Below are 16,895 nucleotides of genomic sequence, written 5' to 3'. Positions count from 1 at the left end.
AGCAATTTCACAATCTCCCCAAAATTAAAATGATTTGAAAATTTGTATTTTTCAATACTCACAGTTTTAGTTGCTTCTAAATTCCCGCGACTGCAGCAACGAATTTACATATTATACACCATTTTATTTTGCTCAGATGATTAATTTTCAAACCTTCACAGGCAAAGAAGAAGTATTTCTATTCTGTCATAGTTAAACTGCTATTTCTATTTCTATTCACACTAGCATTACCACACGTAATGGAAAGTTTTCCAAATTCTGATAGGGTCACCTCTCAGGTCAGACACATAAATAACCAACCCAAAGCTCATTCCAGAGGCCATGAAAGCTTACAGCCACAATTGTTTAAGAGTGGTGGAGAGTACTGTATTTAAAAATAAATCATATTTCCAGAAAAAAATGAGAGGATACTGGTAACAAAGTAAAGGAGCGTGTGTGTGTGTTGGGGTTGGGAAAGAGGAGGAAAACAAACAATATAATTGATATTAACAAATTTTCAAAGTTACATCTGAATCCTTTGGAATCTCTCAGGGTCCTATAACAACAGAGTTTCATTGCAAACCTGTTGAACAAGGAGATAATCAAGAATATCTTCCTTACTGGCAGCCATTTTCCTATATCCCCTGTGTGCAACCAGCTGTGGTTATCCAGAGCTTCTGCTGTTTTCTCAGGGTCTTTAAGGTAACCACGGAAAACATTTGTCCCTTTTATACATATCTGAAAGATGAAACACAAAGAGAATTTCTGACACTATGAGCAAAGTGTTGATCATAAAAGTAATGCACTTCCAAGTGTTAACCTTCATTCCTCCACAAAATAATCTGGTGCAAACAACAGGAAGGATATCCAGGTTTGATCCATCAGACACTGCCATCTTCTGCCTGGATAAGTACAGCTCCAAAATTAATCAAAGAATTCAATACCATCCAGGGCAAAACATCTGCTTGATTTTCACCCCAGCTATCAACCATGAAACTCTCCAGCAAAGCACATAGTGGCAGCAGTTTGTGTACCATTTATTGCAGCAATTACCTAGGATCCTTCAACAGCACCTTCCAAATTTCAAAGAAATATGGGGAGCAGGCAGCCAACTGCAGCTGAAGCCAAAATTCAGCCATGAGAATGTTAAATGACAAAGCAGGTTAGACAGGCTGTATGATCAACTCCTGCGCCTATATAGTTTGTCTTTACAAGTTCTGTCAGCGATGCTCATATCCAATGAACAAGCAAAAATAAAAGCCAGGAATCTAAACAGATTGTAGAATCTACACGGTTATTCACCTTATTCTCTGAACATATATTTACACTACAGCAGATGGCAGTTAAACAGTGCAAATGCAACATATTTCGTCCAACAATTTGAAAATTTTTTGATTCACTCTGATGTTTCAAATAACCATTTATTGGTTTCCATATTGAAAGTATATTGCCAGAGAGTTTCATGTCCACATTGAGAGGCATCTCTGAGCCTTTCAAATTTAACACTAAAATAGGTTAGGATGTGTTCTCAGGGAGAAAGTGAGGACTGCAGATGCTAGAGATCAGAGCTAAAAATGTGTTGCTGGAAAAGCGCAGCAGGTCAGGCAGCATCCAAGGAACAGGAGAATCGACGTTTCGGGCATAAGCCCTTCTTCAGGAATGAGGAAAGTGTAGCCAGCAGGCTAAGATAAAAGGTAGGGAGGAGGGACTTGGGGGAGGGGCGTTGGAAATGCGATTGATGGAAGGAGGTCAAGGTGAGGGTGATAGGCCGGAGTGGGGTGGGGGCAGAGAGGTCAGGAAGAAGATTGCAGGTTAGGAAGGCAGTGCTGAGTTCGAGGGATTTGACTGAGACAAGGTGGGGGGAGGGGAAATGAGGAAACTGGAGAAATCTGAGTTCATCCCTGGTAGTTGGAGGGTTCCTAGGCGGAAGATGAGGCACTCTTCCTCCAGCCATCGTGTTGCTAGGGTCTGGCGATGGAGGAGTCCAAGGGCCTGCATGTCCTTGGTGGAGTGGGAGGGGGAGTTGAAGTGTTGAGCCACAGGGTGGTTGGGTTGGTTTGACCGGGTGTCCCAGAGGTGTTGTCTGAAACGTTTCCACCCCATGGCTCAACACATTCAACTCCCCCTCCCACTCCACCAAGGACATGCAGGCCCTTGGACTCCTCCATCGCTAGACCATAGCAACACGACGGTTGGAGCAAGAGCGCCTCATCTTCCGCCTAGGAACCCTCCAACCACAAGGGATGAACTCAGATTTCTCCAATTTCCTCATTTCCCCTCCCCCACCTTGTCTCAGTCAAATCCCTCGAACTCAGCACCGCCTTCCTAACCTGCAATCTTCTTCCTGACCTCTCCGCCCCTACCCCACTCCGGCCTATCACCCTCACCTTGACCTCCTTCCACCTATCGCATTTCCAACGCCCCTCCCCCAAGTCCCTCCTCCCTACCTTTTATCTTAGCCTGCTGGCTACACTTTCCTCATTCCTGAAGAAGGGCTTATGCCCGAAACGTCGATTCTCCTGTTCCTTGGATGCTGCCTGACCTGCTGCGCTTTTCCAGCAACACATTTTCAGCTAGGATGTGTTCTCACTCTAACCTTTTGTTTGCTGTCCAGCGTGTGTGAGGATGTTTTCCTGTTCTTTAGTTCAGACTTTAATTCCATTCGTAATCATTATGCATGTCCCACTTCTTTGGAGTATAATCCAATTAGTCCCTCTCCCCCAACTCTCCCTTTTCCCTCCAATATTTTCCTATTTCAAGTGTTTATCCAATTTGCTTTTTGAAAGTTATTGATTTTTTAAAATCCTTTTTTGCAGTACATTCTAAATCATAACAACTCATTGTGAAACAGTGTTTCTTCATGTTGTTATTGTGCTTTTATAAAAAGTGCATTGAATCTGCATCTGCTCTTTACCAACCTTTCTGCTGTTGGAATTACTGCCTGCTTGTTAACATTAACAATACCCCTCATGACATGGAATATCTCCCCTTGACCTTCTCTTTTCTCAGACCCTCCCTTTGTTCTTTTCTTAACCTCACCATTTCACCTACACAAATATATTATGTATCTATCATTTTCCACTTGTAATGAAAGGGTTTAACTCAAGTATTAATTCGGTTTCTCTCTCCAGAGATGCCACCAGAACTCCTAAGTATTTCCAGCATGATTTTTTCTGCTTAATTCAGGTTAAGTGTTGTGCTTTTTAATGTCATAAATTACTTTTTTTCTTAAAAAAAGGTCTTATTCTAGACCCTATTCTCAGAGTTGAATTCACTCTTGCAGCAATATGACTGAAGGTAATCAGGTTGCTAAATTACCAAATTCTCTCCTTGTGGAACATTCCCATGGTTCAGGATAACATACTGTGCAATCCCCTGTAAATGGATTGCAGAGCTTAATGCTGTCTTTAAATCACCTCTACATTAGATTAATGCACCAGTCCAAAATTAAATCTTCATAACATGCAAGAATACAAAACATTATCTGCTCACCTCACCCTCCCCTGCTCTTGCAAAATAGTTCATTTCTTCTACGTCAACAAGTTTAATCAGATTGCAAGGCATTGGAGCTCCAACATGTCCTGCAGATGAAACAGGAGAAACAGAAATGAAGGAGTTCACCTGCATGAACTAAAATGCCGCCCATAATGGGCAGCGGTCATGGTAAAAAGGTATATGCAAATAGTAAAAATGTTCATTAACCAGATTAAAATTTGTTCAACATACATAAAAAATTATTTTTCATGGAATATCAACCTAACCAATACGTTATCAAGAAAATTAAGCTTCACTACTGTGTATTTATTTAGTGTTGAAGGGCAAAATTACAGAATACAATTTTGTTACCAGCTCAAACTGTTATCATTGGATACGCAATTCCTGATGAAGGGCTTTTGCCCAAAACGTCGATTTTCCTGATCCTGCCTGACCTGCTGTGCTTTTCCAGCACCACTCTAATCTTGACCCTGAGTTACTAAGAACACACCAACCAAAAAAAATACAACAAGTAAATTAAGTTAGATGCACCCGAAAATTACATGAAATCTTAAATCAGTGGAATCAATAAAAGGAACAGAAATCACAGTACAATCTGTGGTTGAGGGAGGTGGTAATACTGCATACCCTGGGCATTATCGATATATATTTTTACTGCACACATAGAACATAGAACATAGAAGAATTTAGCGCAGTACAGGCCCTTCGGCCCTCGATGTTGCGCCGATCCAAGCCCACCTAACCTACACTAGCCCACTATCCTCCATATGCCTATCCAAAGCCCACTTAAATGCCCATAATGAGGGAGAGTGCACCACTGCTACTGGCAGGGCATTCCATGAACTCACGACTCGCTGAGTGAAGAACCTACCCCTAACATCTGTCCTATACCTACCCCCCCTTAATTTAAAGCTATGCCCCCTTGTAATAGCTGACTCCATACGTGGAAAAAGATTCTCACTGTCGACCCTATTTAAACCCCTAATCATCTTGTACACCTCTATCAAGTCACCCCTAAACCTTCTTTTCTCCAATGAAAACAGCCCCAAGTGCCTCAGCCTTTCCTCATACGATCTTCCTACCATACCAGGCACATCCTGGTAAACCTCCTCTGCACCTGTTCCAGTGTCTCCACATCCTTCCTATAGTATGGCGACCAAAACTGCACACAATACTCCAGATGTGGCCGCACCAGAGTCTTATACAACTGCAACATGACCTCAGGACTCCGGAACTCAATTCCTCTACCAATAAAAGCCAGTACGCCATATGCCTTCTTCACCGCACTATTTACCTGGGTGGCAACTTTCAAAGATCTGTGTACATGGACACCAAGATCTCTCTGCTCATCCACACTACCAAGTATCCGACCATTAGCCCAGTACCCCATCTTTTTGTTACTCTTACCAAAGTGAATCACCTCACACTTAGTTACATTGAACTCCATTTGCCACCTTTCTGCCCAGCTCTGCAGCTTATCTATATCCCGCTGTAACCTGCCACATCCTTCCTCACTGTCTACAATTCCTTCGACTTTCGTATCATCCGCAAACTTGCTCACCCAACCCTCTAACCCCTCCTCCAGGTCATTTATAAAAATGACAAACAGCAATGGTCCCAAAACAGATCCTTGTGGAACACCGCTAGTGACGGCACTCCAAGATGAACCTTTGCCATTAACTACTACCCTCTGTCTTCTTCCAGCCAGCCAACTCCTAATCCAAACCTCCAACTCACCCTCAATGCCATACCTCCGTATTTTTTGCAGTAGTCTACCATGGGGAACCTTATCAAATGCCTTACTAAAATCCATACACACCACATCTACCGCTTTCCCCTCATCCACCTCCTTAGTCACCTTCTCAAAGAATTCAATAAGGTTTGTGAGGCACGACCTGCCCTTCACAAAACCATGCTGACTATCCTTGATCACATTATTCCTATCCAGATGTTCATAAATCCTATCCCTTACAATTCTCTCTAAGACTTTGCCCAGTGAGACTCACCGGCCTCTTGTTACTAGGGTTATCCCTACTCCCCTTCTTGAACAAGGGAACCACATTGGCTAGCCTCCAATCTTCTGGCACTACTCCTGTAGACAACGAGGACATAAAAATCAAGGCCAATGGCTCTGCAATCTCCTCCCTTGCATCCCAGAGAATCCTAGGATAAATGCCATCAGGCCCAGGGGACTTATCTATTTTCACCCTTTCCAGAATTTCCAACACCTCTTCTCTACATACCTCAAAGCCATCCGTTTTACTTAATTGCGACTCAGTATTCACATCGACAACAATGTCCTGTTCCTGAATGAATACTGACGAAAAGTATTCATTCAGTGTCTCCCCAATCTCTTCAGCCTCCACACGCAACTTCCCACTACTATCCTTGACTGGACCTATTCCTACCCTAATCATTCTTTTATTCCTGACATACCTATAGAAAGCCTTAGGGTTTTCCCTAATCCTACATATTCAGTTGTAGTCTGATGCATTTAAACAATATAAAAAGCTTTGAGCATTTGCACTGTATTTTTAACAAAATATCTCCCAACTCAGGAAATTCAGCATACTGTCAGCAAATTTCCCAACGTTGTGGTCTGTCTAAATTTAGAGACAACACCTGCCGGAGAGGGTATACTAGAGAAATAAGTGATTTCTAAAAAGGAAAGATGGAAACGTTTAATTATAAATATACAGCATCTGATTTATGTTTTGAAGATTTGTTATCAATGATTGAATCTTACTTTTTTTGGCCAAGTCCAAATTGCGTCAAGTTATTTGGAGGGTTCCTCATCGCAAGGCCTAGCAGGATTTCTCTCCAAACCTCACCAAACTCACCTCATTATATATTCACCTGCCCTTGTGGCATCTCTCACAGCCAATTTCCACCCCACCTTAAAATGCACCATGCAATTTGCAACTCAGCTGATAGCTGCCAAAAGACCAATATCACTTGAGCCTGCGCCATTTTTGTAAAGCCGCGTGCATCGGGACAGGGGTTACTCAATTATGTCAAGAGCCATGGTCACAGTGGGGAGCCCTTCGCTCCCCAGTAACCAGCCTTGTAAGCCCCCTACATCACATCAAATGCACCAGGAACACGAGTGCTCTAGAATATATGAATTGTAACAGCTGCCAGAGTAGCAAGCACACACCTCCAAGAAGGGATAATGGTGATTCTAGATCACCCTGTCATTAATGGATTGGAACCCCTTCCTGTTGATGAATTCCATAGTGTTTTGATGGCCCTCTCAGTGCCAATGTGTACAGTCAAAGGCACTCCTGTACCTGGGTGAAGCCAGCTATCTTCCTGACTCCTACTGCCCAGGCTACAGCACTGACCTCTTCATGGGAGAATGAAGTAAACACTGTGATCTTGTACAGATGTCACTGGCCACTGCCTTGATGCCTTTGGGTGCATGACTGAGAAATCCCACACAGGTCACCTCCTGCTCCCTGGAAGGAGCCAGTGGCATTGCCATTCTGTGCTGCAGTGGCTTTCATAGGAACTGTGAGCCCTTAGGTCCTGCGCCAGCCTCCAGCACAGTTCTGTCACTGAGTCTTAGGGCACATAAAATGCATCGGCACTGTGTCTAGTTGTTACTCAGGAAGTGGAGTCAGGCCAGGAAACCTCTGGGTTTCCTGCTCACTCACGCATCTCAAGGGGCCCTGCAGCTGCTACTTTTCCCTGTGCTGGATGCTTCTCAAACCCTGTTGCTGCTTCTGGGCTTTTAGATAGGCTTCCACATCGACTGACATCCCTCCAGCAGCAGCGCCCATCATTCACAATACCAAGGTCATAAACTGGGAATAGAAAAAGTGAAAGAGTTTCTCTCATCTCAGAACAGTCATCGGTGGCAAACACTGGAAACAAGGGTTGGGATTTTTTTTTTGCTGAACCCTAGAGCCGTTCTCAGATCTCCCATGTGTTCTCTCCCGAAACGCCTGCAATCTCTCTTGCCTCCCATTTAAAGGATCATTGTGAGTTCATCTCACTAGCGATGTGGTGAAGAGCTCTGCAACATATCTTTCTAGATCGCCACCATCTTGGATCCCCTCACCCTGCTCCTTTACCTTCTTCCTGTGGAGGCCATGAGGGGTTAGTCACGTCAATACCGTGCTCTAGCAGAGCCTTGTTTCTGGAGGCTGCCGCAGTGGTGAAGGTAGTGTAGTCTGTTCCTCATGGCGTCCTGGTGGTCCCTGGGATTGATGGTCTGTGTTTTCGGTGGCATGATGGGTCCAGCTCAGGATGCTTAAGGAGGCTTCTGCAGGGTTATCCGACCTGGGATTCCAATGGCCCCATGTAGTGTTTTGCTTCAACAGCTGCTTTGATGATGAGGTGGGTCTCTGAGGTGGCTTCTGCAGCAGCAGCATGGTGGTCTAGCCTGGGATTCCAGTAGTCCGAGATTCTGCAGTTTTGATGTCGGCTTTTTGAGGTGGTAGAGAATGCTGATCCTGTCTTTTCCTTGACCTTGCGAACCCATGATCCATGAACTGAACAAAGACGGACTTTGTCTTTATCTTTTTAATATGATTTCTGTTACTAATGTAGGTGTTGCATTATGGTGACACAAACACTTCTTACTGTATTTTTTTGTAAAAAAATTATATTCTATACAAGTCTATCCAATGTTGTTCTGAATTCTCCCTTTCAACTCGAGATCTCCCCCTAGTACCATACATACATACATACATACATGATTCCTGAAGAAGGGCTTATGCCCGAAACGTCGATTCTCCTGTTCCCTGGATGCTGCCTGACCTGCTGCGCTTTTCCAGCAACACATTTTCAGCTCTGATCTCCAGCATCTGCAGACCTCACTTTCTCCTCATACATACATACATGCCCTAGCCTTGACTCCCACCCCTCCTTCATTGACTCCCCCCCATCCCTGACACCACACCTCACCACCCCTGACGGATTTCAACAATCAGCCCTTAGACTCCTGACTGCCATGGTCACAAATTATCAACAAACCATATGTGATTCCCCTGACTGCCTGTGCTAATTCTACAGGACTGTTCGCCAAATACCACCACCCCAGACAAGACGAGCACCGATCCCCTGACCTTGAGAATCCGAAAAGACAAGACAAAGACAGCACTCTGTGCCTGCAGACTGGGATGATCAGTACCAGCAGTACCAACGTGTCTATGCGTCAGATTGCCATCTCAGCATGTCGCACACCAAGATGCTTCCAATCAACCTCCAAAACCCCTATGATTCTCTAATACTGGCAAGCAAGAAAAAAAAACTTGTCTGTGCTTTCAGCAGCTTTCAACTCTGGCTGAAGATCAACTCACTCATAGGCATGGCACAGCATGAACTGTGCAACATGCAGGCAGGAACCATCTCAGTGAGCGCAGCCATAAAACAAAGCCTTGACCTAAACCCTTCCGTGACCTAAACCCTTGCCTATGTGTATACAGTGTCCCTGCTGCAGCTTTCTCAATGCTAGTTTCCCTGCCCAATGGCAAAATCAATCCAGAGAAGGCATGGAAAAAACAGAACGTAGAAACAACAGATTATATCACTTTCAGTTCATGCCACGGTACGGAAGAGTTTAGGTTAGTACAGATAAACAATCCTTTATCCAAAATTCTGAAATCTCTTTTTTCGGAGTATGGAGCGTCACTTTGGTGTGCAAACAGGGCGAGCCAACTCCACACCCACTCGAACTCCGATGCAACATGCCGGCGTGGTCCAGCATTCACAGACGTTAATTGTGTCTCAGCGCTTGTACTATTCACATGTGCGTCTGCGGTTAGGTCTTTTTCAAAAAATTATTTCACTGTGAATATGCCATTTATACCGAAAACTTCCGAATTCTGAAAAACTACTGTCCCCAACGATTTCAGATAATGGATTGTGTACCTGTAATGGGGAAGAGAAGTAAAAGGAGGAAGAGTTGAGAGAATAAAAGTCTATAGCAATAAGACAGTAAAAATAACATTGTTCAAACCAAAATGTTAGATTTTTTCACCCACTTTTTTTAAAGGCTGCTTCATTGGATAAAATCTAGAACTAGAGTCATAGGTTAAAAATAAGGGGTTTGCTCATTTAAGACAGAGATGAGGAAACAATGTTTCTCTGAGGATTGAGATTCTTTGAAATTCCCGTCCTCAAATGGCAGTGGATGCAGAAATATTTTAATATTTTTAAGGGCAGAGATAGAAAGATTCTTGATTACCAAGGGGATGAAAGACTATTGGGACATGCAGGAATGCAGAGTTGAGGTTAAAATCAGATCATCCATGATCCTATCAAATGGTGGAGCACACTCAAAGGGCCAAGTGGTCTACTCTTCCTTGTTCGTATGGAATGGAAAACTAATACCACATCCATCTCTCTAAACTTAAACACCTATCCTGCTACAAGACTTACAAGAATGGATCCAGTAATGAGAAACTTCAGTCATGAAGACAGATTGAAGAAGTTGGGTCTATCCTCCTTGGGAAGAAGAAAGCTGAGAGAAGATTCAATAGAGGCTTTCAAGATCATGAGCAGACTGAACAGAGTCATTAGGGAGAAACTGTTCATGCTCGAATAAGAGGACAGAGATTTAATAGTGATGTGCAAATGAAGCAAGGGTAATGTGAGAAAGATCTTTTTCATTCAGCAAGTATTTTGGGCATGGAAATGCAGTGGAGGCAAGTTCAGATTAGATTCCCTACAGTGTGGAAACAGGCCCTTCAGCCCAACAAGTCTACACCGACCCTCCGAAGAGCAACCCACCCAGACCCATTCCCCTACATTTGCCCCTGCACCTAACACTACGGGCAATTTAGCATGGCCAATTCACCCAACCTGCACATCTTTGGACTGTGGGAGGAAACCGGAGCACCCGGAGGGAACCCACGTAGACACGGGGAGAATGTGCAAACTCCCCATAGACAGTTGCTCAAGGCGGGAATTGAACCCGGGTCCTTGGTGCTGTGAGGCAGCAGTGCTAACCACTGTGCCACCGTGCCACCTGATGTGGAGGCATTGAAGAGGGCCAAATGGCCTGCTCCTATTTTCTATCTATTCTAGGCATAGGATGATTATTTGGATAGAAACAGTACGCAAGCACATGGAGAGAAAGCAGGAGATTGGCACTAGGCAGAGATGCTCAATTGAAGAGCTGGTCAAACTTGTTGGGCTGAATGGACTCGCTACACAATTCCATTCTCGTCCACATACCTATTTAATGTTTTCTTTATAGTATGAGTTTTGATTTCTCCGGGTGTTTAAAACTATTCTCTTTTCTTCCCTCCACCTTCAGCTCGATTAATTAGTCATCCACAGTTTACAACCATTCAGAATTGTTCACTTACAAAGACATCAGCATACTTTTCAATTAGACACCAAAATACTAGTTTCAAATGCAGGCAGAGAACAATCAAGTGGCATGGAGCATTCCCACTCCTGCCTTTCTTCATGCCATAGAGAAGGTGAGGACAATTTAAGGACTGTGGTCCTATTGCATTTCACTATGTGAGCTCTCAGGAATCCCAACGCAGCTAGCCAATTCCAGAAAGATAGCAATTGTCTACTTACCATGCACAAGCGGACAGTGGATCCAACAAAAATAACACCCATCAGATATTTTCAGATTTGCCATGAGTAAGAACAGTGCAGAGAACACTCAGCAGAAATGACTGTGGGGTGAGCAATAGGCTCCCCGCACTGGATTACTGTTTTTCATCCTGCCTATTCCCTTCCCACTTGCTTCAGACAAGTGCACTGACTTACCTCGACTGAGGTTCAAGCAAAATGGGAGTCAGGCAGGCAGACCAAGAGCAGTAAATTGTGGTGCTGGGCAGACCAAGTCAAATTTGTCCCTCCTGTTCTTTTAGAAACAACCAATGTATTGTATTGAGAGGTTTATTAGGGGAAAGGCAAGTCTTACCTGCTGACCAATCTCCAGGAAGGGTCATTGAACAGCCTGCAGTGCACTCAGTTTGTCCATATCCCTCATAAAACTGTAAAGGATTACCACAAAGGCACATCAATTTTTTAAAAATAGATTATGCTCAACAGAAACTACCCCCCCCCCCCCAAAATCATGGCTCAACATTTGTCAATTGAGGGTAAAATGCTGAAAAAAGAATTCTGATGTAGTGACTCCATGAATCTGGATACTTATACCAACAAACCCCCAAGTGGCTTTTTATCAGCAGCACCTTCACTTCTGAGTGCACTATTCTAAATGAGAAAATATTAAGAAGATACAAAGTATAATATATTAGCATTTCACTGCAGTGTGTTTCAGCTTAGGACTCTGTCATTTATGGATCTTCTACTAATTGGTCTACTGGATCACACAAATAAAAATCTGAAGGTCCCCACCCATTCAGGATTGCTCATGCAGCACTGATAATGTGGACAAGAATGTGTGGATGCCAAGTTAGGAAAGATCAGGATTCAGGTACAATGCTTCCATTTTTTGGGGGTGGTGGGAGTTCCAAAACAAGGGTACAAGATTTTAATATTGGAACCTAGCCATTTGGAAAGGTTCCAACTATTGTTGGTTCAATGCAAAGCATCACAGTTTGAGAAGTTGATGACAGTCAATGAACTGTAAAGTTGATGCTGCAAAAGCTGACCTTGGGCTATGAATATTGGTGTCATGGGATTCCATTCAGATAGTTAAGAGTAGAAAGAGAGAATCACAGATGCAGCCTTGATGTGTGTATCCCACAGATTAATTGCAGGTGCAAGAGAAATCATTTGAGGAATCATGAGTTTTAGGATTCCACAGAGGTTTTGTGAAATTTCTGACTTGTGGGAAATCAGTAGAATTACAGTGGAAAACAGAAAATCTTTGCAGAATTTAAAGCCCTGATGTCTGCACTGGTACAGGTGGAATTGAAACCAGATGATAGCAAGTAAGTTATAGAAAAAAATGGTCAGCAGTGCATTAAGACAAAGAAAACACCAAGAATGAGAAATCATGGTAGTTGTACCCAAATACTTTGTTAGTGGCTTTGGCCAGGGTGTTATGTGTTAGGGACATGGAATTCATTTGGCAAGAAAGTTAGGGGTGTGAGAGACAGAAGACACCATCTACTGAGCAGATGACTACTCCTGTCACAGTTACTTCCTTAGAGTAATGATTAACACACCTGGTCTCTGACTGCATATTTAAAAATAAACTAGATAACAGATCCACGAAACTAGACAAGCTAATTTCTCACTAAAGTTTCACGTACAAATGAAAAATTAGTAATGTTTAAACAGGATCATAGATCAGAAGTACAGCTTACCTGGCAACCGACAGCAGCCCTGATGAAGGTAAGCACGGTCTCAGACACAGGAGCCGCACCAGTTACCATTAATTTTACCTGGCCACCAAGACTATCCTGCAGATAGAAAGCGCAGAGATAACCAGAATATTGAAGAAATTTGAATATCAAACAATATTTCTTCACGGTGTATTAAAGTAATACCTTTGCTGTTGAATTATATACAAAATGTCATGAAACACAACTACTTTTTCTATGCAGCCAGAAAGCTCCCACTTCCAGAACACAACCCAAAAAGCAAAGGAGATGGAGATCTACTAAACGGACCTTCATTTTTTTTTGGAGATTTACATACATCTTCATGGATGCTTCTGGTCAAGAATGGAATAGCTAACATAATGTTAAATAACCCATGGAAGTCCTGTTTAACAAAATCTTGTCTGGCCCAAATTTCCTCATTCTCCCACTTGACAGAAACCTGCCTGCTCGTGGAGGAGGGCACTGCAGGCAGTGCCTGGTCATGTTACAATGCAAAGGCTGTAAAATGGCAGCAATTCCCACTTGGTGAGTCATGTAAAGGTCACACAGCTATTGTTTGGACAGAACTAGAAGGGCCAGGAGCTTGCAAATACTGAAAGCCAAAACCAAAGCCAATTTTTCTCACCTGATTTTAGGTACTTTTCCATTGTTGGGGCTTTCCAATACTAGGGGTAAAGCTGGTGAGAATTAACATAAAACTGGAACTTCATCCCGACTATACTTTTGGTTCAGCCAGAGTCCATGCCAGATTTTTACTGGAGCAAACGTCAAATGGAACACACTCAGCCCTTTTCACCTTGTTAGTATGTGCCAAAAATCTCATGATCCTGCCCTAGACAATTTGATGTTTAAGTTTCGCTAATCCTTGGTGTCGAGTGATACTGTTGCAGGGCACATGTAAGAAAGTTGGTGGTACTTTTTTTTCCATGTTAAAAAGTGACAATAGAATGCTACTACTGCATCAGGGTTCAATGTTAAATATTATTGGATAAAGCCTTTCCCTAGTTAGAACCTGCATGTGTGATACAAACCTGTATTTTCCGGAAGACCAACTTGTCCCATATGCTGTTGCGTCGCATTATGCCTTTTCGAAGCTCTGCTGTTTTTCTCCAAGTAGCAATTTGCAATATCCATCTTTTTAGAAAGCTGTTGGCCTGGCTATGGATCTACAAATCAAACTCATGTTAAATTGTCAAAGAAGCACTGAAATTGCAGTCAGCTCATTCCTAATTTAGGCAACTGAATGCAATCAAAAGGAAATGAAAGATTTCTAAAGACTTTTGCTTTACTTGTGTTTGAGAAAAGTAAATTTGGTGCCACAGTCACTTTCTTTTTCATAGAGTCATACAATGTTACAGCACTGAAACCAACTATTCAGTCCATCAAATATGAAGCTTTGCTATTCTCTACACATCTTCACATTTAATCACAAGATCCTGCTCAGTCCTATTTCCTTTCATATCCCCTTTACCTCATAAGCGCCTCTTAAAATAATTTATGGAATCATACATTTATGGCAAAGAATTCAATCTTCTAATCTGCTTCCAAACAAATTTGTTTTTGATTTTAATTCTGTGCTCCCTCAGTACTGTCTTGCTGAGCAGTGGAAATATTGTTTTGCTGTAACTTGATCAGTAGATTTTCCATTATTCTCCAACTCTAATAAGAGATCCCTCTTCTCAAATCTCTCTCCACAACTAAATCTAATCCATAGATGATCTTTAATCATTCATCTGGCTGTTTAGCAAGTTTAAACAATAAAGGGAAGAATCAAAATAATTATTAGATATCATAACTACCATCATTTACAATGGTAGTTATAGGTTCTTTTAGAAGCTGAACTCAATATCTTGCTCCTCTTCATAGGAAGCCCCATCGGAAACTACAGAGCACTTCAAAAACACAAACATTATTGGGGGTTACTAAGATTAAAAGTGACAGACAGTGAACACACAGGTATAGAAGAAAATGAGAGATTGCAACAGACATTCCCAGATGATTTAACAGATGTGTTTAACACTAATTTGCAAACAGCTGGTAAGTAGAAACACATATCTAGAACAAGGAGTAAATATTGAAGAGAATGAATAACTTCTATTGGAACATAAACAGTTAATAGACTGTAAAACACATAGCCAGAGGTTAGTGATTGCAGAAGAGAAAATGTCAACAATTAATAGATTAGATAGATTGATGAAGGAAACGGGTTGGGATTGGTGGCAAAGATCCTTGGAATGGGTACATAGGATTAGGATACAAAGGATTAGGATACAAATCAACACCTAGCAGAAATGTTTGTTTCTGTATTGTAATTTCTAGTATGTCTATGTAAAATCTAATTGAGGCATCCTTTTGACCTGTTGTCAATAGATCAGACAGTCATAAATGGGCTGGAGGTTGTGGCATTTACAAAGCTGCTTTGCAGTATACAAGAGGCTGCTATATTGCAGAATTAGAGTTTCTGTAAAAAGCTGATGGTTAATGTCCAGCCAAGCATGGGCCTAACTTTTAGAAAGCATCACTTGTCAATTTTACCTACAAAATGGCAAATGATTTAAAGGTTGGTTAAATATCCACTTATGAATCCTAGCCTTCTTTACAACTGGTAACTGGAAATCAATAATTTGCACAGTACTGTAATTTAATTTTTCCATGAAATGTGAAACATTCGGTCTTGCAAATCACAATAGATAAACTACAGAAAGAGCTCATACATACCTTATCATACATCCTATTTAGCAGTCGAGGGACAACAGGAAAAATAGTTGGCCGCAAAACTTTGATGTCATCCATTAGCAATCTGATGTCTCCCTGAAAGAAGCCAATTCGTGCACCATGGCATAGAACCACAATCTGCAAAGTAAATTAGATATATCAGCATAAAAGCTACAATATTGACATACACCTCTATAAACAAGGAGGAATACAATGCCCTTGTTAGTCTGAGTTCATTACCTTTCTGGATTCTGAAAAAAATGGATGAGACCTGAACCACTAACTTGTCTTTTCTCGGAGAACGAGCCATTTGGACACAGAACTGGCTCAAAGGTAGAAGACAGAGGGTGGTGGTGGAGGGTTGTTTTCAGACTGGAGGCCTGTGACCAGTGGAGTGCCACAAGGATTTACCTTTTCTCATTTATATAAATGATTTGGATGTGAGCGTAAGAGGTATGGTAAGTTTGCAGATGACACCAAAATTGGAGGTGTGCTGGACGGCGAAGAACGTTACCTCAGATTACAAGAAGATCTTGATCAGATGAGCCATTGGGCTGAGAAGTGGCAAATGGAGTTTAATTCAGATAAATGCAAGGTGCTACATTTTGGGAAAGCAAATCTTAGCAGGACTTATACACTTAATGGTAAAGTCCTCAGGAGTGTTGCTGAACAAAGACACCTTGGTGTGCAGGCTCATAGCTGCCTGAAAGTGGAGTCGCAGGTAGATAGGATAGTGAAGAAGGCATTTGGTATGCTTTCCTTTATTGGTCAGAGTATTGAGTACAGGAGTTGGGAGGTCATGTTGCGGCTGTACAGGTCATTGGTTAGACTACTGTTGGAATGTTGCTTGCAATTCTGGTCTCCTTCCTATCGGAAAGATGTGAAACTTGAAAGGGTTCGGAAAAGATTTATAGACAATAGGTGCAGGAGTAGGCCATTCTGCCCTTCGAGCCTGCACCACCATTCAATATGATCATGGCTGATCATCCTTAATCAGTATCCTGTTCCTGCCTTATCTCCATAACCCTTGATTCCACAATCCTTAAGAGCTCTATCCAACTCTTTCTTAAATGAATCCAGAGACTGGGCCTCCACTGCCCTCTGGGGCAGAGCATTCCACTCTCTGGGTGAAGAAGGATGCTGCCAGGGTTGGAGGATTTGAGCTATAAGGAGAGGCTGAACAGGCTGGGGCTGTTTTCCTTGGAGCGTCGGAGGCTGAGGGGTGACCTTATAGAGGTTTACAAAATTATGAGGGACATAGATAGGATAAATAGGCAAAGTCTTTTCCCTGAGGTTGGGGAGTCCAGAACGAGAGGGCATAGGTTTAGGGTGAGAGGGGAAAGATATAAAAGAGACCTAAGGGGCAATGTTTTCACACAGAGGGTGGTACGGGTATGGAATGAGCTGCCAGAGGATGTGGTGGAGGCTGGTACAATT

At 42.5% G+C, this 16,895-nt stretch overlaps 1 protein-coding gene across 5 annotated transcripts in view; it reads right to left on the bottom strand.

Moving 5' to 3' along the window:
* Window positions 1-16,895, bottom strand: part of acsl1a (acyl-CoA synthetase long chain family member 1a) — a 175,459-nt gene that overhangs the window by 7,358 nt on the left and 151,206 nt on the right. For all 5 annotated transcript variants that reach the window (XM_043705803.2, XM_043705794.2, XM_087973477.1 and 2 more), the window contains 6 exons: window positions 15,462-15,596; window positions 13,775-13,909; window positions 12,726-12,821; window positions 11,369-11,441; window positions 3,472-3,560; window positions 601-717 (listed from right to left, as the gene is read on the bottom strand). In XM_043705803.2, coding sequence (XP_043561738.1) covers window positions 601-717; window positions 3,472-3,560; window positions 11,369-11,441; window positions 12,726-12,821; window positions 13,775-13,909; window positions 15,462-15,596 — 645 coding nt within the window. The remainder of the gene's footprint in view (window positions 1-600; window positions 718-3,471; window positions 3,561-11,368; window positions 11,442-12,725; window positions 12,822-13,774; window positions 13,910-15,461; window positions 15,597-16,895) is intronic.

The sequence above is a fragment of the Chiloscyllium plagiosum genome, unplaced genomic scaffold, assembly GCF_037043375.1.
Source record: "Chiloscyllium plagiosum isolate Xiang-an unplaced genomic scaffold, Cpla_swu_hap1 HiC_scaffold_2, whole genome shotgun sequence".
NCBI lineage: Eukaryota > Metazoa > Chordata > Chondrichthyes > Orectolobiformes > Hemiscylliidae > Chiloscyllium > Chiloscyllium plagiosum.
Note: the sequence above shows the minus strand (reverse complement) of the source record. Positions and strands in the feature narration are given on the sequence as shown.